At 42.2% G+C, this 22386-nt stretch overlaps 2 protein-coding genes across 2 annotated transcripts; one reads left to right on the forward strand and one right to left on the reverse strand.

Annotated features, from left to right (window-relative positions):
* Positions 1-4269: 4269 nt before the first annotated feature.
* LOC116973100 (40S ribosomal protein S3a-like) lies at positions 4270-5231 on the reverse strand. The gene has a single exon (XM_033020795.1). It carries the CDS (start codon positions 5095-5097, stop codon positions 4303-4305), a length of 795 nt encoding a protein of 264 aa, XP_032876686.1. The 5' UTR covers positions 5098-5231; the 3' UTR covers positions 4270-4302.
* A 136-nt stretch (positions 5232-5367) lies between these two features.
* On the forward strand, positions 5368-21995 carry irak1bp1 (interleukin 1 receptor associated kinase 1 binding protein 1). Its single transcript, XM_033020796.1, has 4 exons — positions 5368-5732; positions 13309-13374; positions 15120-15250; positions 18228-21995. Exons 1-4 carry the CDS (start codon positions 5424-5426, stop codon positions 18496-18498), a joined length of 777 nt encoding a protein of 258 aa, XP_032876687.1. The 5' UTR covers positions 5368-5423; the 3' UTR covers positions 18499-21995.
* The last annotated feature ends 391 nt before the right edge of the window (positions 21996-22386 follow it).

Below are 22386 nucleotides of genomic sequence, written 5' to 3' on the forward strand. Positions count from 1 at the left end.
TTTCCAGACATTAGGACTCAATTTTTTTCTCCAGTTCATAATATGAATATATCCCTCTGATCACGTTTTAACATAAAGTAGTGCTGTCGAATTTAACTGACATTGGTAGATTGCTTCACAGCACCAGAGACCTGGGTTTGATCCTGACATCAGGTGCAGTCCGTGTGGATTTTGCATGTTCTCCCCGTAACTGCGAGGGTTTCCTCTGGGTGTTCTGGTTTCCTTGCACGTCCCAAGGACATGCAGGTTTGTATGTTAATTGCATCTATAAATTTCCCCTAGTAAGTAGAGAATGATTGAGAGAGTGGGATAACAGAACTAGGGTGAACAGGTGATCGATAGTTCACAGGGTCTCAGTGGGCCCGTTTCCAAGCTATACTTTCCAATTTGATTTGATTCAATCTATTTAATAAGGTTATAGGCATCAATTCTGTCCTGGAATGAGAGAAGTTTTAAGTTTAGAATTCATTGCAGTAAACAAGACACTGCATAATTATAATTAGAAATAGTTGGAATGAAATCAAGATTTATCGGCAGGTTTAGCAGCAAGAAAACATTAAGGTACAAAATCTCCATGTCGCCAGTTTGTCACCAGTTGCTAGACTCAGACAGGAAGATCAGTGCTTCAGCAACACAATCATTGGAAAATAAGTACCAAGCATCTGTAAATTATTTTTAAGGAACAGATGCAGTTTCACAGTAACTCCTTGACATTAGTGATAGCTCATGACCTGATCAAGTCAACAGATGCTGGTATAAGAATATTTTGACATCAGACTGGAATTATGCTCACTGTAGCCAATTGTCTCAAAGGGAACCACTAGCATTCAGCTGCTTGCCGTTAAGTCCCAGGTTCACATGGACCCGCTCGCTATAGGTTTGGGACGTGCTGAGTGACAAAGGCCAGTGCATATATCACTTGTTTCCATTGCTAGACTCTACTTGGAGTCTAACAGCAGTATCCAAGCATCCTGTGACTTCCTGGCCTCATGCTGTGAATTATGGTTCTGATTCTATACCAGCTATATATGGTATTGGATTGATGTTGCTATTTGCTGGAAATGGAAGGAAAAGGTTAGTTAATTGCAGATTCATGGAGACAAAGAAAATTTATAGTGGTGTTCTGAGATACAGTGAAAGGTTCACATCATATTATACACGAGTACAATCAAGCCATCAGGTGGTGCAAAATATAGTTTACAGCATTGAAGCGTTGCAGTTCCAGTAAAAAGGGCCAATCGAGGACACACCGTCGAGAACAAAGGGGGCTGCCGAGAACAAAGAGAGACCATTGGGAGCTATAATTAATACATTTTAACTTTGTCTGGGCCATATACGTGGCAACTCTTTGCATACCAAATGTATGATACAAGATAGATACAAGATGCAAATTTATTCGTCACATGCACCAACTAAGGTGCAGTGAAATGAATTTGCCATGCAGCAATTGAAAAAAGAACATACAATACACAATAGAATTCAACACAAACATCCACCACAACACTCTTCACTGTGGCGGAAGGCAACGAAGTTCAGTCAGTCCTCATCCTTTGTTCATCCGTGGTCGGGCTACGAACGACCGGATGTACAGGTCCTCTCATCGGGATGATCAAAACTCTGACTTCGGGACGGTCGAACACACTCCGCAGCTTGGCCACTTTCTTACCGGAGACCACGGCTTCATGATGTTATAGGCCACAGGCCGGCGGTCGGAGCTCTTCTGCAGCGATCCCCGGCAAGGGATCCCAGGCTCCGGATGGTAAGTCCACGCCACACCCGCGGCAAGAAGCTCCGCAGACCACAGCCCCATGATGTCAAAGTCACCAGGCCAGCGATCGGAGCACTCCTTTCTGGCGACCCCCGGCAAGGGCTCGCCCCGCTCCGCGATGGAAAAGTCCACGCTGCGCCCGCTGCTAAAGCTCAGGGCCCGACTCCAGGAAAGGCCGCTCCAATCCAAGCTGTTAGGCCGCTAGAGGGGAGGTGGAGAAGCGACATGGAAAAAGTCACCTCTCCGTCGAGGAAGCGACTGAAAAATGGTTCCCCACCTTTATCCCCCTCCATCCCCCACACAAGACATACCGAGAGACATGCAATGCAATGCAAAACAAAAAATTCACTGTGACATGTCACATGTGATGATAAAGTATCAATCAATCAATAAAATATTAATCAATCTAAGCAGTACTTTCAGGAATTAGGAGAATGTTACATACAAGTGTGCTGAAAGCATTGGAAACCAACAAATCCAATAATGCCACAATCACCTAGCATACCATCTGGCATTTGTTTATAAACCAGGCAAATTAACATTTCGACCATGAATTCTCCATTAGAAGTGTATGATAACGATGAATGATAAAAAATTAAGTTTAAGAAGGAACTGCAGATGCTGGACAATCGAAGGTAGACAAAAATTCTGGAGAAACTCAGCGGGTGAGGCAGCATCTATGGAGCGATGGAAATAGGCCACAGGCGGGAAGAAAGGAAGAGGCGGAGGCAGTGGGCTGAGGGAGAGCTGGGAAGGGGAGGGGAAAGAAGGAGAAAGCAGGGACTACCTGAAATTGGAGGTCAATGTTCATACCGCTGGGGTGTAAACTACCCAAGCGAAATATGAGGTGCTGCTCCTCCAATTTACGGTGGGCCTTACTCTGGCCATAGAGGAGGCCCAGGACAGAAAGGTCGGATTCGGAATGGGAGGGGGAGTTAAAGTGCTGAGCCACCGAGAGATCAGGTTGGTTATTGCGAACCGAGCGGAGGTGTTGGGTGAAGCGATCGCCAAGCCTACGCTTGGTCTCAACGATGTAGAGTAGGTGACATCTAGAGCAGCGGATGCAATAGATGAGATTGGAGGAGGTGCAGGTGAACCTCTGCCGCACCTGGAAAGACTGCTTGGATTCTTGAATGGAGTCCAGGGGGGAGGTAAAGCGACAAGTGTAGCATTTCCTACGGTTGCAAGGGAAAGTGCCAGGAGAGGGGGTGGTTTGGGTGGGAAGGGACGAATTTACCAGGGAGTTACAGAAGGAGCGGTCTCTGCGGAAAGCCGAAAGGGGAGGAGATGGGAAGATGTGGCCAGTGGTGGGATCGCGTTGGAGGTGGCGAAAATGTTGGAGGATTATTTGTTGTGACGGCTGGTAGGGTGGAAGGTGAGGACAAGGGGGACTCTGCCCTTGTTACGAGTGGGGGGGATGGGGAGTGAGAGCAGAGTTACGGGGTATAGAAGAGACCCTGGTGAGAGCCTCATCTATAGTAGAAGAGGGGAACGCCCGTTCCCTGAAGGGCATTGGGGATGTCCTCATTCTTCAGGGAACGGGGGTTCCCCTCTTCTACTATAGAGGAGGCTCTCACCATGGCCAGAGTGAGGCCCACCGTAAATTGGAGGAGCAGCATCTCATATTTCGCTTGGGTATGAGCGGTATGAGCGTTGACTTCTCCAATTTCAGGCAGTCCCTGCTTTCTCCTTCTTTCCAAGCTCTCCCTCAGCTCGTCTCCGCCTCTTCCTTTCTTCTTCATTGGGTTCACTGAGTTGACACAAGAGACTGCAGATGCTGGGAACTTGAGCAACAAAGGCAGAGTGCTGGAGATACCCAGAGGGTCAGACAGCATCTGTACAGGCAGCAGCTTCCAAATCTGTCTGAAGAACAGTACAACCCTCCAGAGATGCTGCCTGACCCACTGATTCTCAACAGGAGCTGCCTGGCCCATTGCAACCCTCCACGTATGCTGCATGATTCACTGCCATCCTCCACAGATGCTGTCCGGCCCATCGAGGCATGCCATAAATACTACCTGACCGATTGAGATTTTCCAGATGCTACCTGACCCTCTCTACAGGTACTACCTGACCCTCTCCACATATGCTGCCTGACCCACTACAGGTGCTACCTGACCCTCTCCACAGGTGTTGCCTGACCCACTAGTTACTGCTTGACCCTCTTCACAGGTGCCACCTGACCCACTACAGTTGCTGCCTGACCCTAGAGGTGCTGCCTGACCCTCTCCCCGGGTGCTGCCTGACCCTCTCCCCGGGTACTGCCTGTAGATCAGTCACCATATTGCTGGTGCACTATGTTCCTGATCCATGTCGGGTTTTCGTAATAACTTCATGTGGAATGCAACCTAGCTAGCGCGTGCTTAGTGTATAGGGCGCGGTCGAAAAGATTTGTTCACGACGCTGAAATGTAAGGAGGCTTTTCACTTGGTTTCCAACTCCAATAAATAATAAAAGACTATATGAAGTTAAACGGCTTATCGTTATTGGAGCTTCATACATTTTTTTTAGAAGAGATGCTTTATTATACATGTTCAGACATTTTCTTGGACAGGAGGTTCATATCCATCTGCTCGATCATCTATAGCACCAGTCTCTTCTGATGTTTTGCTTGTGCTGCTTCCTCCTTCTTCATGCAGCTCCATCAATTTGCCCAATTCAAATTTGGGCTTCTTCAACATTTTGACCTTCCGGACATACACATCATGGAGCGGATAAATGGATTGGCAAGCTTTCTCAATATCCTTGCCAATGCTGTCTGGGATCAATTTATTGACTATCTCCTTGAGATTGTTGGTTTGAACTTCGCGAGTTATGATTTCCACCATCTTCTTGCGGATTGTACGAACCTGCTGTTGCTGAGCAAGGGAGTTTTTGCGAATCAGGTTGTTACGCTTCTTAGTAAAACCAACACAAACAAGGCGCAGGAGGTACCCATCTGTGGTTTTGACATCAACGTGAGCTTCAATCATGTTCTGCCATTTTCTGACCATCGAGCACATCTTATCACGTGTTAAGTTCATCCCGTGAAAGTTGGTCAGGCAGTTCTTGCCCTGAACATACTCGACGATCAGCTTAAATTTGCGACAGGCCACTTCTTCATTCTGTGAGTCAGCAAGACCCACCTCAAATATACGGCCTTTCAAGCCTTCTGAGGCAATTTTAGTTCCCTGAGTTCTTCTAACCAAAGTTTTACCCAGAGTCCTAATGTTAAACATTGTTGGAGCCTTGACATCGTACCAGTCCTTCTTGGCGAAGGGGTCCACAACCTTATTCTTGGCTCCCCTCTTGATGCCTTTGCTCAGCTGCTTGTTCTTGCCGACTGCCATGTCGCCCACAAGTGCACTACAGGTGACCCTCTACAGGTGCTGCTTACTATAGGTGCTGCCTGACCCACTATAGGTGCTGCCTGACCCACACGTGTCGCCTGACCCACTGCCTCTTTGCAGCACTTGCTCCTTCACTCATCGGGTCGCATCGCAGTTGCGCCACAATCGCCCCGGCGCCTGCGCAGTGCCGTGCCGCCCCTCCCCCAGAGGCGGCGGTTGCCATGGCAGAGGCGGCGGTTGCCATGGCAGAGGCGGCGGTTGCCATGGCAGCGCGGCGGCGGCGGCCATCTTGGGGATAACTGGCCCCGGGGGCGCGGCCGGTAACCATGGAGATTTCTCCGGCCCAGGTCTTGGCGTCCCTGCCGCAGCCCGATGCGGCCCACGAGAAGGCCAGATGGTGCTGGGCCGAGCGTCGCGGCGCCAAGTCTCCGCTGGCGGCGGGGGCGGTGATGGTGGGGACGGCAGGCGAGCGGGAGGTGCAGGTCAGCGCCACGGCCGAAGTGACGGCGCTGCCCGACCGTGCCCGGGTTTGCGTGCTGGTCGGCAGCAGGAAGGAGGCGGCCGTGCAGGCCAAGAGCAGCGTGATCCGGCGGCTCGACTACATCGTGCAGAGTGTGAGGGGCCACGGTGTCCAGGTGTGAGGAGAGGAGGTGAAAGGCGGTAGAATTGCTGCCTTACAGCGCCAGAGACCCCGGTTCAATCCTGACTATGTAGCAATGTTACAAAATGTTGAGATGTTAAAAGTCAAGTCTGCAATTTATCCCATCAGATACCTAATTCGCTTTCATATCTTCAGTATTAAAAAAGTTATGGTTCCATAAAAAGCCCACAAAATCCATTTTCATGCTCGGAAATTAGCATCTTGTTCCCTATTGCTTTTCCATTGACTTAACACAAAAGCTGTGATCGAGGACAGTCAAAAGCCCACAACATCCTTAAAAATTAAGAGAACTGAATGAAATTTTCAGTTATTAAGGATTGAAGCATTCTGAAACAAATATGAAACGTCTTACTTGGATGACCTGAAATTACAGCATATCATTAGTTAGTTATCTAATTGGAGCTAATTACAAAATTGACCATTGTGACGGAAATAGTAATAAACATAGAAACATAGAAATTAGGTGCAGGAGTAGGCCATTCGGCCCTTCGAGCCTGCACCGCCATTCAATATGATCATGGCTGATCATTCAACTCAGTATCCCGTACCTGCCTTCTCTCCATACCCTCTGATCCCTTTAGCCACAAGGGCCACATCTAACTCCCTCTTAAATATAGCCAATGAACTGGCCTCAACTACCCTCTGACAGAGAGTTCCAGAGATTCACCACTCTCTGTGTGAAAAAAGTTCTTCTCATCTCGGTTTTAAAGGATTTCCCCCTTATCCTTAAGCTGTGACCCCTTGTCCTGGACTTCCCCAACATCGGGAGCAATCTTCCTGCATCTAGCCTGTCCAACCCCTTAAGAATTTTATAAGTTTCTATAAGATCCCCTCTCAATCTCCTAAATTCTAGAGAGTATAAACCAAGTCTATCCAGTCTTTCTTCATAAGACAGTCCTGACATCCCAGGAATCAGTCTGGTGAACCTTCTCTGCACTCCCTCTATGGCAATAATGTCCTTCCTCAGATTTGGAGACCCAAACTGTACGCAATACTCCAGGTGTGGTCTCACCAAGACCCTGTACAACTGCAGTAGAACCTCCCTGCTCCTATACTCAAATCCTTTTGCTATGAAAGCTAACATACCATTCGCTTTCTTCACTGCCTGCTGCACCTGCATGCCTACTTTCAATGACTGGTGTACCATGACACCCAGGTCTCGCTGCATCTCCCCTTTTCCTAGTCGGCCACCATTTAGATAATAGTCTGCTTTCCTGTTTTCCACATTTATCCACATTATACTGCATCTGCCAAACATTTGCCCACTCACCCAGCCTATCCAAGTCACCTTGCAGTCTCCTAGCATCCTCCTTACAGCTAACACTGCCCCCCAGCTATTGCCTTCAATTCCCTCATCCAGATCATTAATATATATTGTAAATAGCTGGGGTCCCAGCACTGAGCCTTGCGGTACCCCACTAGTCACTGCCTGCCATTGTGAAAAGGACCCGTTTACTCCTACTCTTTGCTTCCTGTTTGCCAGCCAGTTCTCTATCCACATCAATACTGAACCCTCAATGCCGTGTGCTTTAAGTTTGTATACTAATCTCTTATGTGGGACCTTGTCGAAAGCCTCCTGGAAGTCCAGATACACCACATCCACTGGTTCTCCCCTATCCACGCTACTAGTTACATCCTCGAAAAATTCTATAACACCCCCAGACTGCCTTGAAAATTCAAATATGTGATATTCTCAAGATCAGAACTTTAATATTATTGTATTATATGCTGTAAGTCCGTAACAGATAGGTAAATAAATTACAATTTCTAGCAATAGACCAAGTCTTTATGGAGAAGATCAGTTGCTAGCTAGTACATTGGCATATCATAATCATAGCATCATCATATTCCTCAGATTGTAACCAATAAGCAACACTGTACTCTGTTTTTCCTCAACTTTTCAATTGTGGCATTGTAAACTACAAGTTTTTGCTCTTCAAACCACGCATGACATGCCTTTCTTCCCACTACTTTCCCATTAAGAATGTCCTGTAGATCATCACATTTGGAGTAGTCCACATTCGGATAATCTCTGCAAATGCTGTCTAAATCAGTCTCTTTTGCTGGGCATTTGGATTGCTAGCTAGTACATTGGCATATCATATTTTTTTTAATAGCCTAAGTATCCAAATAACAAACTAATCCCATTCACACACGAATTCACAATATAACAATCCTTCACCCCTGCAGCCATTAGATTTTATAATTCGGACCGCTAGGCTGTAGGGGGATGCATTTTGCAATTATTAATTTTTAACTGTTAATTATTGGTCTTTTTAAGTATTTATTGCTCTCAGGTAGTGTCCACATTGTATTCTATGTATTTTCTGTCTGCGTTTGTTTTGAATCTGTGGGTTTGTTGGTTGGGAGCTTCTGGACATCTGAATTTCCCTGAGGGGATCAATAAAGTATTTATTATTATAATTATTATTATTAACATGATTTTAAAATCTCAGTGTCATGAACATATGCCAAATGGAAGGAATTTAATGTTTAATTCCCATAAATTAATCTAGAAACATCCACTCTCAATATAATCAAAATTATTATTTTTTGCACATTACATGTGACTAAAACTGTTGTGGATATTTAGTATAACAATATTGATTATGGATAGACAATTACACAAAATATAGACGATTTAGATGCTCTTATGACATGATTGTCCAAAAAAAAGAGAATTTTAATAATCTTGCGAGTGGGTGTTTCTGGAATGCGATCGATTGGAACGTTGCCGTTGCCGTGAATTTTAACCACAAATCGGCAGGCAAAGACATGGCCGAATCGTTTGGGGACTAAATAACATATTCGCGTCGTAAAATTAGTCTAAAGCCACCCCAAGAAGCAAGATTATATGTGAAATAAACGACTCGCCCTTTGTTTTGTCCTGTTATTACGATCCGTCACGTTGAAGGCATTGAGGGTGTTCGAAGTTGCATTTTACTTTAATCCAACTATTAAATTGTCCAGCGATTTATTTATTTATTTTTTAAACCGGGAACGGAAGTCCGATCGATTTTTCTTCATCGACTAGCAGCCCGAGGAAATCCCTCTCCGACAAGCGATACAAACCTGCATTTTAACGGTGGGAAATAGACAGATGATGTTTGAAGAAAAGACTAGTGGTGGCATAATGATGCAGCTAATAGAGCTGCTGCCAGAGGCTTGGATTCAATCTAGACCTTGGGTGCCGACTGTGTGGAGCTTGTTTGTTCTCCCTATGATAGCATGGGTTTCCTCCGAGTGCTCCGGTTATCTCTCGCATCTCAAAGATGTGTCGGTTTGTAAGTTAATTGGCTTCTGTAAATTACCCCAAGTATGGAGGGAGCAGATGAAAAAGTGCGATAACATAGAACTAGTGTGAACGGGTGGTCGGTGTGAACGTGGTGGGCCTGAGGGACTTTTTCCAGGCAGTATATCTAATCTAAACCAGATCCAAAACATCATCGTCCATTGGCCTCTCAAGATGCTGCCTGACTTGCTAAGTTCCAGCAGCATCTTTTTTTGCAGGGTCTTGAAGGTGAGCAGATAGTTATGGAGAAGTAAGGAAGGTAGTGAAAGTGTCAGATATGAAGCAAGAAGTAGGGAAAACTGGACACTATTTCTAAAAAGCAGTAAGATGATTTTCATTGGCGTCCTCTATATTTATCCCTCTACCAAAGTCATTAGGAGATTGCAGGACCCTTGTCCATGAATTGCCCCATGTACCTACGACTACAAGGTCAAATAATTAACTTTGTAGTTGTGTGGGAAATTCTGAATTTGGGAAAGGTGTTAATTAAATGCAAGTGTTTAATTGCTAATGGTTCTGTCCTGTTGTAAATAATTGTGTTTCAGAAACTCATGGATTTGCATTCTGAAGTTGTTGGTTTGAATTAGCTCTGACTGTGTCACGTCATTAGTCACACTTGCAGAGATGTATAATATGTCAGTGATGATTTCTGGCATCATTAGCAACATATTGTTAATACCCACCTGCTTAAAGTGACCTAATAATGAACTGATGGTTAACAATGCAGTAAACCTGCTTCAATTCAAAGATATATTTCCTCTTTTTGGTAGTTATTGTTACCACTGATATCTCCCAGATGTTTAGTTGTTGTGGGTACTATTGCTACACTGGGAAGATATTTGAGAGTTTTACTTTGTATTAATTGTATTTGCAGTAAATGATGGCATCAAACATCTGGAATGTATTTTGTTGCCTTTTGATATGACATATTTATGTACAAAAGTGACTTGCATTGATAAAGACCCAATCAAAATGTAGGACTCATCTGACGATTATGGCTCGAACCGAAACGTCACCCATTCCTTCTCTCCAGAGATGCTGCCTGTTTCTCTGAGTTACTCCAGCTTTTTGTGTCTAAGTAAATATAGCACATTGTATGCAATCAGTCAGCTCCAGTGTATAATAATTAATGACCAAATATTCTAGTACCGAGATACTGATTGTGTAATGGATATTGGTTTGGATACCATCATCATGAGCTCCACTGGTCATCTTCAACCTGACAGTAGGATATTTTATGATCTTTTGCCAAGTATGCCACTCAGCTCCTCCGGCCTACTCGGTTGCTCAATAAAATCATCACCGATCTAATGCTAATTTTGAAACTCCACATTCCTGTCTAAACCAGTAGCTGGAAAATCCCTTGCTTATGTAGAATCCATCAAATATCTACCCAAAAAGATGACACACTTCTCTGGATAGGAATGGGTGATGTTTCGGGTCAAGACCCTTCTTCAGGCTGGCGCCGGCAGTTTGAAGAAGGGTCTCAACCCAAAACGTCACCCATTCCTTCTATCCAGAGATGCTGCCTGTCCCGCTGAGTTTCTCCAGCATTTTCATAAGATCATAAGTGATAGGAGTAGAATTCAGCCGATCAAGTCTACTCCGCCATTATTTCATGGCTGATCTATCTTTCCTTCCTAACCCCATTCTCCTGCCTTCTCCCCATAACCTCTGTCACCTATTTTGTGTCTATCTTCGGTGTAAACCAGCATCTGCAGTTCCTTCCTACACAAGATGACACACTTCTCTGCTTTAAAATCTCTTAATTTAAAACAACAGCTTTGGCATTGGTTTATTATTGCCACATTTACCAATGTACAGTGAAAAGATTTGTTTGTGAGCTGTCCAGTCAAATCATAGTATAATGAGTACGATCAAGTCATATGCAAGTACTAATATGTAGTGCAAAGAGAAAAATACTAGGGTGCAGAATATAATGTTACAGCATCATATAGCATTATAGTTACAAAGAAAGTGTAGATTTAAAAAATGTGCAAAGTCTGTATGAGGTAGGTTGGAAGGTTGGGTCTACATCCTAGCTAATGGGAAGTGGTCTGATAACAGTAGAGAAGCTGTTGCTGAACTTGGTGGCTCATGCTTTCAAGCTCAAATATTTTTTGCATGAGGGGAGAGGGAGGAAAAGTGGTTCACTGGGATGAAAATCATCCTTAATACCTGCATTCCTGGATATAAAGCATTCTCTTGCTATTGGTAGTGTCAGTTCTACTTTTTGGTGTTTAAATCACTGCTGGGCATATCCACAATGACGAGAATGCAGTCAACTGAACCAAATTTGTCACTGTTAATTAGTCCCTTTAGAGTAGTATATACTCTAAGGTGTTTCACAGGATAAGATTTCCATTTAAATTGTTTACAATAGTGATTGCCTATTCTGAATAAATATTTAGAGCAGATTCTAAAAATATAGTTATCATAATGTGGACTATCTGCATAGTTGAGTGGCAAATTTGGAAGGCCAGTCCATTGGTGGCTTGCTGTAATTTCTAACACCTCATCAGTGCCATCAACTGGAACTTAATGGTACTACAACTGTCTGACATTTTTGATATGAGCAGTCCACAACTAATAGCAAAACTGTATCAGTAACAATTAACATATGGAATTGGTGAGAATAAGAAAAATATAATGAACAGTGCCTAAACCAAGATTAGTGCATTGTGAGAGGTAATGAATAATTTGTTTAAAAAAAAACATTAAACTACTTTTTCATTTGGGAACGTAAGGGAGATTCAGAGGAGCCTTGTCTTCAAGTACAGGTAAACAATAATAAAAAGTGGAGATTAAATCCTATTTCCTGGCATAAAAGGCATCAAGGTCTCACATGAGTTATTCATCTATGTGAAAAGGTTATCAAATAAATGACAAGTGTGCAACATTTATTCAGGTTGCTTCATTTGAAATTTTGATATGTGTGACTTGTCACATTGAAGCAATCTGACAGAAACAGAATTTTGCTGAATGAACCATTATCTGTGGGTAATACAAAATGTAACATCTTGATGGCAATATGAAAGGTAAATTGACTTTTACAGATAAATTTGCTATTGATGCCTGTTTCCTTTACGCAAATTGGATATAACACCATTGATGAATTGGGAAGCATTATTTGTATATTGTAGAATAAATTGTTTATTACTCAATTTTGATTGGGAAATAATTTAAAAATTACTTTGGAAATTGACAAGCAGAAGAAAAAGCTGACAAGTAAAAATAAATTTGAGGGGGAAAAATGTTTCTCTCTTGCCTCCCCAAAATCAACATCAGCACCTGAAAACATGGTTTGTCAATTTTATCGCAGTTAGTCATTGAAATTGAAAAGCAATCACTTCCATTGACACGTATGGAATGATACTCCATTAAACAATGTTGCATGCAGACTGTGTTTTACTGTAACAAAAATAACCATATAGCTATTAAAAATATGTTTTATTTTGTAAACCCGTGGGGAGTGGAATACTTTGTTATTGAGTCAGAAATTCTCTATCCCCTAATCACCTTTTCCCCATTGACACAAATAATTTTCTGACACGATCTTCTTAAGAAGACAACTATTGTCTTAGAGCAGAAATATTGCACTACAAAATCTAATAGAACATTGTTAAATATCTTGGGCCAGTTTCATTACATAATAACATTTCATCTCATTGACTTGCAGAGAATCGATTAGTGAGCAAAGGCCATACAGATTAATATTTTGTTGAATGTTTTTATGCTCTTAAGAGAAGATCATACTTCTAGAATTCTAGAATTTTCTTTTGAAACTGAATGCGATCCTCATAGTATATGTACCTATGTAGACCAATGTTGGCTTTGATTCAATCCAGCTGAGTTCTTGACAGGACAATTCCTGACCTTGTCCTTGCACTAGCCCAAGAAAAATCTACAGGCATATTCATGTTGGGTTCGGATTTGGGATACACATATTTTATGTGATTCCAAAAATGCACAGATGAGGAAAATCCAATATTTTGTGTCCAAATAATGTAACAGCTCACTTCCACTGTCTGGAACAATTGTGGGATGTATTTGACCCACTGAATCCTATTCGTGCTCAATTGAAATAAATGTCTTCTGTTGACCAGTGAGAAATAACTTGGGAGGTGGAGGCTCAATAGTTAGTTGCTCATAAGGTAAAGCATCCATACAGTTGGGCAAAGATTTTATTGTGAGTACAGTTCTACATTCCCACCTACACTACTTCAGTTTGTTTTCAAATTATTTTATTTTATTGTAGGAGGAGAATATTACAGTGACAAAGGATTTTCGCCGAATTGAAAATGGCTATCAGATGGAAGCAGAGGTATCATTTATTTTTAACTTTCATAAATTTGTAAAAAGATGCAGGTTATCACTGCTCTTGGCAAGGTAATTGATTTGGGTAAACCTTTTTTACCGTCATTCAACTGCAAGTCATTTCAGTTACCAACATAATAACAGTTCAAGCAATAGTGTTGTGTAGTGGTTGTTGGGAAAAACTATTCTTGAACTTGATGGTCATGGTATTCAGCCTCCTGTACCACCTTCCCGATGTTAGGAGCTCGATGACTCTAAATGGAAAATTGACCTTTCTTGTAGAAGATTTAGAGCAGAAGACATCTCACTTCAATTATGTAGAGCCCTTGTGAATCCACATCTAGATCATTATCTCCATGTTTGGTCTCCCTATTTGAGGAAGTTGTACTTGTGATAGAGAAGGTGGCAGTCTGGGATGGTGAATTTGTCATATAAAGGAGACATTTGCACTCTCAGCTCCTACAGTCTTTAGTTTGGGTGATCTCTTTAGAACACACACAATCTTGCAGGTCATGACTGAGTAGAGGGTGGGGGGGGGGGGGTTATTGTGTCTAGAACTAGAATCACAAGCTTAACATAAGGCATCACCCACTCTGGATAGAGATGAGAAGATATTTTTGAACATTTGAAATTTTGGTTGTTTAAAAAGTTCAATGCAAAGATCAATAGATTTTGAGTTATTCAGGACATGAAAGGAATTGGAGTTTGTTCAGGAAAATAGTACAGAGGTCAGAGATCAACCATCTCCAAGCCCTGCTCCTGTTTCTTATGACTTATCCAAACATCAAGGCAAGAGCATAGATTCCTCATTTCAATTGTAATGGAACACAATGAACAGTGGAACAAGGAACAATCCACCAGAGGCCCTCTGCCCACAATGTGTGTGCCGAACATTGTGCACTCTGCATTGATTAGTACGGGTGTGTTACAGGGAGAAGACAGGAGAATGGGGTTGAGAGGGAAAGTTAGATCAGCCATGATTAAATGGTGGAGTGGACTTGATGGGCCGAATGGCCTACTTCTATGACTTGTGAACTTATGAAAATGAGAACATGGCCAAACTGATGTGCATTGTTGATGATATTGGCAACCTTTTTGAGGCAGTGCCTCCTGATAGATATCTTCAATGTTGGGGAGGTCAGTACCTGTGATGGACTAGGCGGGAACATTACTCAATAGTTCGGGCAAAAAACACCAACCAAGAGGAGATCATAGAACTTTCTTTCCCAGGATAGAAATGTTGAACACTAGAGAGCATAGCTTCTAGGTGAGAGGGGGGGGGTCGGAGATTTAAATGAGATGTGCCGGGCAAGTTATTTACACAATGAATGACAGATGCCTATTGTGTTATCAGGTGTGGTGGTGTGGAAGCAGATATGGAAGTGGTATTGATCAAGGGGGGATAAGGATCATGTGCAGGTAAAGGGGACTAGTTTAATTTGGTATCACGTTAGCGACAGACTTTGAGCTGAAAGGCCTGTTTCTGTGCTGTATGGTTCTATCCCATCTACTTTAAACACATACGGCATCTTGTTGATCCTTGGAAGAACACGATTATTTCTTATTGTGATCTTCCATTGGAGAAAAGTGGAAAAGTACTACTTCTGTTACAGAAAATAGCATCAATGATTAATCAATTGGTCAGTCAGTTAAAGTTCAAAAAAGATTATGTCCTTCATATATTATCATTAAGCAAGAGAATTTGATATTAGTTTTGCATTTAAAAAATCGTTTGTCTCTGCCCTTTCCTAGATCTCTGTTATATTCAGTGATTTTGCCAAGATGGAAGATTTGTGCAACCTGTTGGTAGAAAAATTAGACAGTTCAGTCATTATTGGTTCACCTCAATACTTCCACACAAGCGAAGCTGTGGAAAACATAAGGTAAGCGTGAATATTGGGCAGAATCAGAACATGTTAATGAGTTAACAAGTTGGCTCAACAAAAATATTTTAGATTGCTTAATTGGATTCCTAAAACTTTTTTCCTTCTCTTTTGATTTTTCACATGTTCAATATTTAGAAGAACTGAAATTCCTGGAATTGACCCATTGCCATTAGTTAAAACTTGAACAAATCCACACAGATGCATCATCTGGGCGTATACGTCGAGAAATGAGAGATGATAAAGTTTTTTTATTTACAATTTTCCGCATAAATTCCAAGAGAATTAATGTTATTTTGTATCACTGATGTCTTTAGTAGTGATTTTATGGATGCGGAAGTTGTCTGTGCCGAGAGGGGAGTTGGTGGCCAGGAGGGGGGGGGGGGGGAGGGGAAGAAGGGGAAGAGGATACGCTGCACTCCCTCTATAGCAAGAATGTCCTTCCTCAAATTAGGAGACCAAAACTGCACACAATACTCCAGGTGTGGTCTCACCAGGGCCCTGTACAACTGCAGAAGGACCTCTTTGCTCCTATACTGAACTCCTCTTGTATGAAGGCCAACATGCGTTAGCTTTCTTCACTGCCTGCTGTACCTGCATGCTTACTTTCATTGACTGATGAACAAGGACCCCCAGATCCTGTTGTACATCCCCTTTTCCCAACCTGACACCATTCAGATAATAATCTGCCTTCCTGTTCTTGCCTCCAAAGTGGATAATCTCACATTTATCCACATTATACTGCATCTGCCATGCATCTTCCCACTCACCCAACCTGTCCTTCACTCTGTATCCTCATAGCATCCTCTTCACAGTTCACACTGCCACCCAGCTTTGTGTCATCTGCAAATTTGTTAATGTTACTTTTAATTCCTTCATCTAAATCATTAACGTATATTGTAAATAGCTGCGGTCCCTGCACCGAGCCTTGCGGTACCCCACTAGTCACTGCCTGCCATTCTGAAAGGGACCCGTTAATCTCTTCTCTTTGTTTCCTGTCTGCTAACCAATTTTCTATCCATGTCAATACCCTACCCCCAATACCATGTGCTCTAATTTTGCCCACTAATCACCTGTGTGGGACCTTATCAACGGCTTTCTGAAAGTCCAGGTACACTACATCCACTGGCTCTCCCCTTGTCCATTTTACTTGCTACATCCTCAAAAAATTCCACAAGATTTGTCAAGCATGTTTTCCCCTTCGTAAATCCATGTTGACTTGGACCGATCTTGTTACTGCTATCCAAATGCGCCGCCATTACATCTTTGATAATCGACTCCAGCATCTTCCCCAGTACCGATGTCAAGCTAACTGGACTATAATTCCCTGCTTTCTCTCTCCCTCCTTTCTTGAAAAGTGGGATAACATTAGCTACCCTCCAATCCACAGGAATTGAACCAGAATCTATAGAACATTGGAAAATGATCACCTTCAGGTTCAGCGTTGACATCAGTGTGAATGCTGAAATTCTGAAGCTGCAGGCAGCAGCTCATCAGCATTTCCCAAATGCATCATGACATTTCCTCTTGAGTCCATCCTTCAATTTGACAGCATTTCTATTCATTTGAATGGAGGGGAGCAGCTGCAAGGGATCAGGGCATGGTTTAATTTCTATCTTAAATTGGTTTAGTTAAATGTTTCAATTACTTTTGTTTCAATTTTTGGTAATAGAATATCTTTATTAGTTTTGGAATGTCTGAATGCTTCTGAATGTCAGAAACTTTCAAAAGAAGTCACTGTTTTAATAGCTTGAAATGCCAGAGTGAGTTTTTTTGTCCATTATTTATATGCACAAGGCTTACTGGGAGTCCCAAGTGATGGGATTGCTGCCCAGGAGACCTTGCAGCTGTGCAGGACATTTGGCACTGTGGATGGAGCTTGACTTTGTACAGCAAATAGCAGAAGATCCAACCCGAGTACACTGCTGACTGGAAAAACTGGCCCAATATGTTTCTATGGTGGAAATTCTTTTATAGTTCCTATCATCAATGTTCAAATGAAAATATTTGATTCGCTTAACATGTTCTACTCTACTCTCTTAACATCTATTATATCAACACTTAAAAGCTGAATCTAACTTTTTTTAAATGACTATAATATCTATACTATCCTTTCTATTGGTATTATAAACGTGTGAAGTAATCCAACTGGATTTAGGAGTTTCAGGTGAGGTGACCTAAATTTAATATGAACCTGAGGGTCATGCAACTTTTTCACTCTGGAATGAATGGGTATATGGAACAAGCTGCCATAGGAGGCAGTTGAGGCAGGTACTACAACAGCATTTAAAATACACTTGGACAGGAACATGGATAGGTTTAGAAGGATATGGGCCAAATTGGACTAGTTTAGATGGGCATGGATGTGTTGGGCTGAAAGGCCTGTGTCCATGCTCTATGAGTCTGAGACTTTCATTGAAATGTATTGTTAAGCCTTAATTCTCACAGTGTGGGTTTAGTTCACTGAAGACCAAAGCAGGCAAATAGAATTTAGCATGTCCTATTTATATATCCTGCACAGGCTGTTCTATTTGGAACAATCCCGAGAATAAGTTTGATGCACCAGGATCTCACAAGGGGAGAAGGATGAAACCTAGGTTTCCTGTTTGTTTTAAAAACAATGACCACCTTTCCTTACCTGGCTTATTTTAACTGGCTGCTGGCTCTGGCAGTTTTGCCTTGCCACAGGGGGTCACCACAGCACCCTAACTCAGGCCTTTGATTACAATGTCATGATTATATCATCGGAGCTTGACCTGCATGTTTGAAGAGGACCTCGCTAGCTTCCTTAGCCTCTGCAATTCAAAAAGTCAATCAGCCAGATCAGGACAGAAAATAATTAGGTTAATATCCCCTTATGATTTAATAAACACTCTGCCTCAATTCCACCAAGTTAAAATCCAAAATCTTTGATTTCATTATAATTTATTTTAAAAATACGTTGAATAAAATTACATTAGAACTTTTTGTTATACAGACGGCAGGCATGTCTTCGAGCTGTTGCAAATTCCCGACGTAAAGCTATTGACGTGTGCCGCTTGCTTGGACAATCGCTGGGCAGACCTTTGATCATCCGGGAAGAAGAAACCAACGAGACAGAAGGTGTTGCTTCTGAACAAGTAACACCTGACGACGCAAGGCCATTGACGATTCAACAGCAGATTAGCAATGCCTCTGTGACAGTTTATTCCAAGGTGTTTGTGACTTTTGAGCTCAAATCAAAAGATATTTGCAAAAAGAATAGTTAAATTGTGCTTTTAAGATAGCAATTACATTTTTAAAGCTTCTAATAGATTTGAGATGCAATTCTGTTTTGTCATATGGAGATTTTTTCATGGTATAAATCTTGTATTATATAGTCCTCAATGCAAGTAAAATAGCTGCATAGGACTCTTGCATGACACATGACCCAGTGTGGAACTGATGACAATTATGGCAATCAACATGAAAGATGTTGAGGTACAAAAAAATTGGCAACTTTTAGTTGTATAGAATCATTAGACACAATTATTTTTTAGATTAGATTAGATTAGATTCCTTTATTGTCCTTTTGCAGTTTGTGAAACCTGGAGTATATGTAACACTATTCCAATAATGTTATTTTTATACTTCCAACATTAGTACTATCCACGTCAGTATTATCAATTCTCGTTTAGCCATTTCAGTTCTGCACCACTTGACCCCAGAAACTTTATTGCTAGCCATTCATAGACTGGAGACGTAAAAAAAAAAACTAAGGGTGACTGCAAATCTTTTCACCCTGTGTGCATCCTTGCGGTTGTGGCAGCATTGTTGTCACCAATGCATATCAGTGACTGACCCCTAATTCACTTGGGACTGATTGTTAGGTGCATGTTAGACACTGACTTGCCGTTAAGTTTGGGTGATCTTCCCCTACAAAGTAAGGTGTGCAGTTCTCATACCAATAACACTAGGGTTTTCAGAGTATTGTCTGGGAAGGGCCCCATCCCGGCAGGCTACACCTTTTCTCAAAAATTGGTTAATTCCTCTCACCTGCTGGTTTTGCCTCCAACATTATATTAGGAATCTGCTGGAGTAAAGTTTAAGAAAAGTGCAACTAGAAATTTATTTCAACCGTTTGCAGTTTGTGAAACCTGGAGTATATGTAGCACTATTCCAAAAGCAAATCCTCTGCCAAAAAGCATTGGACAACGGTAAGCACGTTAGGGTGGCTTGTGCCCTGAAATTTGATTGAGCTAATTCGAGTGCAACTTCCAACAATATGCTGAGAATGGTGAAAATCAAAAAAATAAGATCCACAGATGGTTGTGATCGGAAGTAGAACCAGAAAGGAATGGGTCCCGAAGGGCATACTAATCCCTGCTTCTGTGGGTCCTCATGATTTAGAGCCCTACCATAGTAGCAGAGTGTTGCTACAACAAAATCACTGCAAGTTGTGGAGGACTTAAAAGTTACACCTCAGCTCCCTTCCCCTCCCACCCCTCTCAAAAGATTTCTTACCTAAGAGGTGAGGTAGTGCTCCTAGTTTCACTGAAAAGGGCATGTCTGCAGTGTGGGCTGTAATGTACCAAGCTTTTTGCGAAAGGGTTTCTATGGAGACATGCGAAAATGTTGATGCTGGAATATTAAGCAAAAAAAAACAAACTACTGGAGAACTCAATGGGTCAGCATCTGTGGAGGGTCTTCAGACTTCAGACAGGAGAAGGGTCCCAACTCAAAATGTCCACTGTTCATTCCCTCCACAAATGCTGCCTGGCCCTCTGAGTTCCTGTAACACTTTGTTTTTTGTTGGAAAAAATACCTCCCTCCTCTACCCATATAGGAGGGGAGGCTCTTAGGGTACAAAAAATCTCATTTTCATCTTGTCCCTGAGCCAATAACTCGATGGGCTTTTATTATACATGATACAACATACAACGATGAAGTCTCTGCAGGGCTTGCATTTCAGGACTGCTACAGACATGGGAATTTTGTTTTTTAGAAGTCCCATGGTATTTTCCACAATTCCAAAACTTGCATGGCTCCCACCGTGGCAACACTCTGCTTCTGTGGTGGTACTGTGAATTGTGTGGAGTCAGAGAAGTGAAGATTAGCACATGATACAGGACGCATCGCAATATACAGCGCTAATTGCTGAAAATATCTGGCGCGGCAATCTCTGAGGCAAAAAGCACCATGCCTTCATGTGGCGCAGACTATTGAGAAATTCTTATGCTCCACAACGACCTGAAAACGTGATAATGTTTCTTATTGAAGAAAAGCATGAGTTATTATTAGGAGCGCTTTTGAATACATGAGTGTAGTTACGGCAGCTGGCTGTACTTTTGATCAGCCTGCAAAGCTGGCAGATTTCAGTGCCCAAGATATCAGCTGCTTACCCCTCACAATAGTGCCTGGATGACTTCCCTGTAGCAGTAATAAACAAAGTGAGACTTTGCAGAGGTCTGCTGTAACCACTTGGCAAGATCCGCCAGCCAGTAATTTGAATGTCAACGTGACCTTGACATGAGACTAGACATGAGAACTTAACTAAAAGTCCTCCAGTAGCTTTTCAAATATTTCAGCGATGGTATCTCGGTAAAAAAACAGAACCTGTGAGTTTTAATCAAAGATGTCCAGAGAGGATACATGGTGCTTTCGAAGAATCTGGGAGCGGTATCTCACTACATGGTTAAGATTTTGGCAAAGTCTGAGGTTCTCCATCCACACTGGATGGGCAGTTATTTCCATGTTAATGACTTCAGCGATACCTTGCTGCCAACAGGGTCATGACTGAGGCACCCACTCAATGAGTGTGTCAGCAGCCAAAAATTGAAGAAAATGCTAAGCTATTTTATGCACTAAACACAAATAGCACCTGGAAATCCCCAGCACAATTTCTCAATGGCCTCAAACTAATACTGGTTAATCTGCCAAGTTGTCCAATTTGGACATTTAATCCAAGTTGTCCAATTTCTTCAGCGGAGGTGACGTTGGGAGCCCTGGCGGTGGCAGCGCGAGACTCAACGGCAGCAGAAGCCACGGCAGTGGTGGAGCCTCGACGGCAATGGGGGCCTTGGTGACAATGGTCGATGAGCGTGAGGGGGGAGGGGAAGACAATGGGGATCCGGTGTGGGGAGGACCAACGTGAGGGACGGTGGGAGAACAAGGAGCAGCTTAGAATCCGGATCCGAAACAGCTTAGGGGAAACTCTGCCCAGGGGAAAAGTCGTGTGTTCATTTGTTCTGGTGAAGGCGCTGGGCACATGGCAACCAGACAATAGTTGCTTGGCTTTTTCTTTTTGTTGTCACTTTTAATTTCAAGTTTTTCTGTTGGCAGACCAATTTCCCTCCAGGGATGAATAAAGTTTTATCGTATCGTATCTGCCAAGTTGTCCAATTTGCACTCAGGAAATAAGAGCTAATTAATCCATTTTCTAAGAAGCTCAGTTTCCAACCCTTATTGTGATAAGCTGATTCTGATGAGTCAGGAGTTTTCAGGACAGAAATTAACTCTCTATTTGTATGTGTTAAACAGGTGATGTATTCCATACTTACTGTAACTGGTTCTGAAAGTAGAATTTTGTAAACATTGTATTTTTAAGTCAAATAAATAAAATTTCAGTACAAAGGTAAAGCGATATGTCTGAAAAACAGATTTTAAGAAAGTCCGACAGCAAATGTTATGAATAAAAAAAATACTTCTGGAAACAGAGGATCAAAATAGATATCAAAGCACTTGACAAAAAAGCAATTATCCGGTGCAAATAAAGACGAGAGATAAGTGAAAGCATTAATACTGAATTATTTTTTTCAAGCTATATTAGCCTGTTTGTATTTATATCACAATGTATTTTAAGTGATATGGAATACCGGACATAAAGCAACAGCACCCTCTCTTGTTTTCATAAGATCATAAGTGATAGGAGGAGAATTAGGCCATCCGGTCCATCAAGTCTACTCCGCTATTTGATTATGCCTAATCTATCTCTCCCTCCTACCCCTATTTACCTGCCTTCCCCCCCCCCCCCATAACTTCTGACACCTGTACTAATCAAGAATCTATCTGCCTTAAATATATCCACTGACGGCCTCTGTGGCAAAGAATTCCACAGATTCACCACCCTCTAACTAAAGAAATGTCTCATCATCTCCTATCAAAAAGAACATCTTTTA

Source organism: Amblyraja radiata, chromosome 5, assembly GCF_010909765.2.
Source record: "Amblyraja radiata isolate CabotCenter1 chromosome 5, sAmbRad1.1.pri, whole genome shotgun sequence".
In the NCBI taxonomy this organism is placed as follows: Eukaryota; Metazoa; Chordata; class Chondrichthyes; order Rajiformes; family Rajidae; genus Amblyraja; species Amblyraja radiata.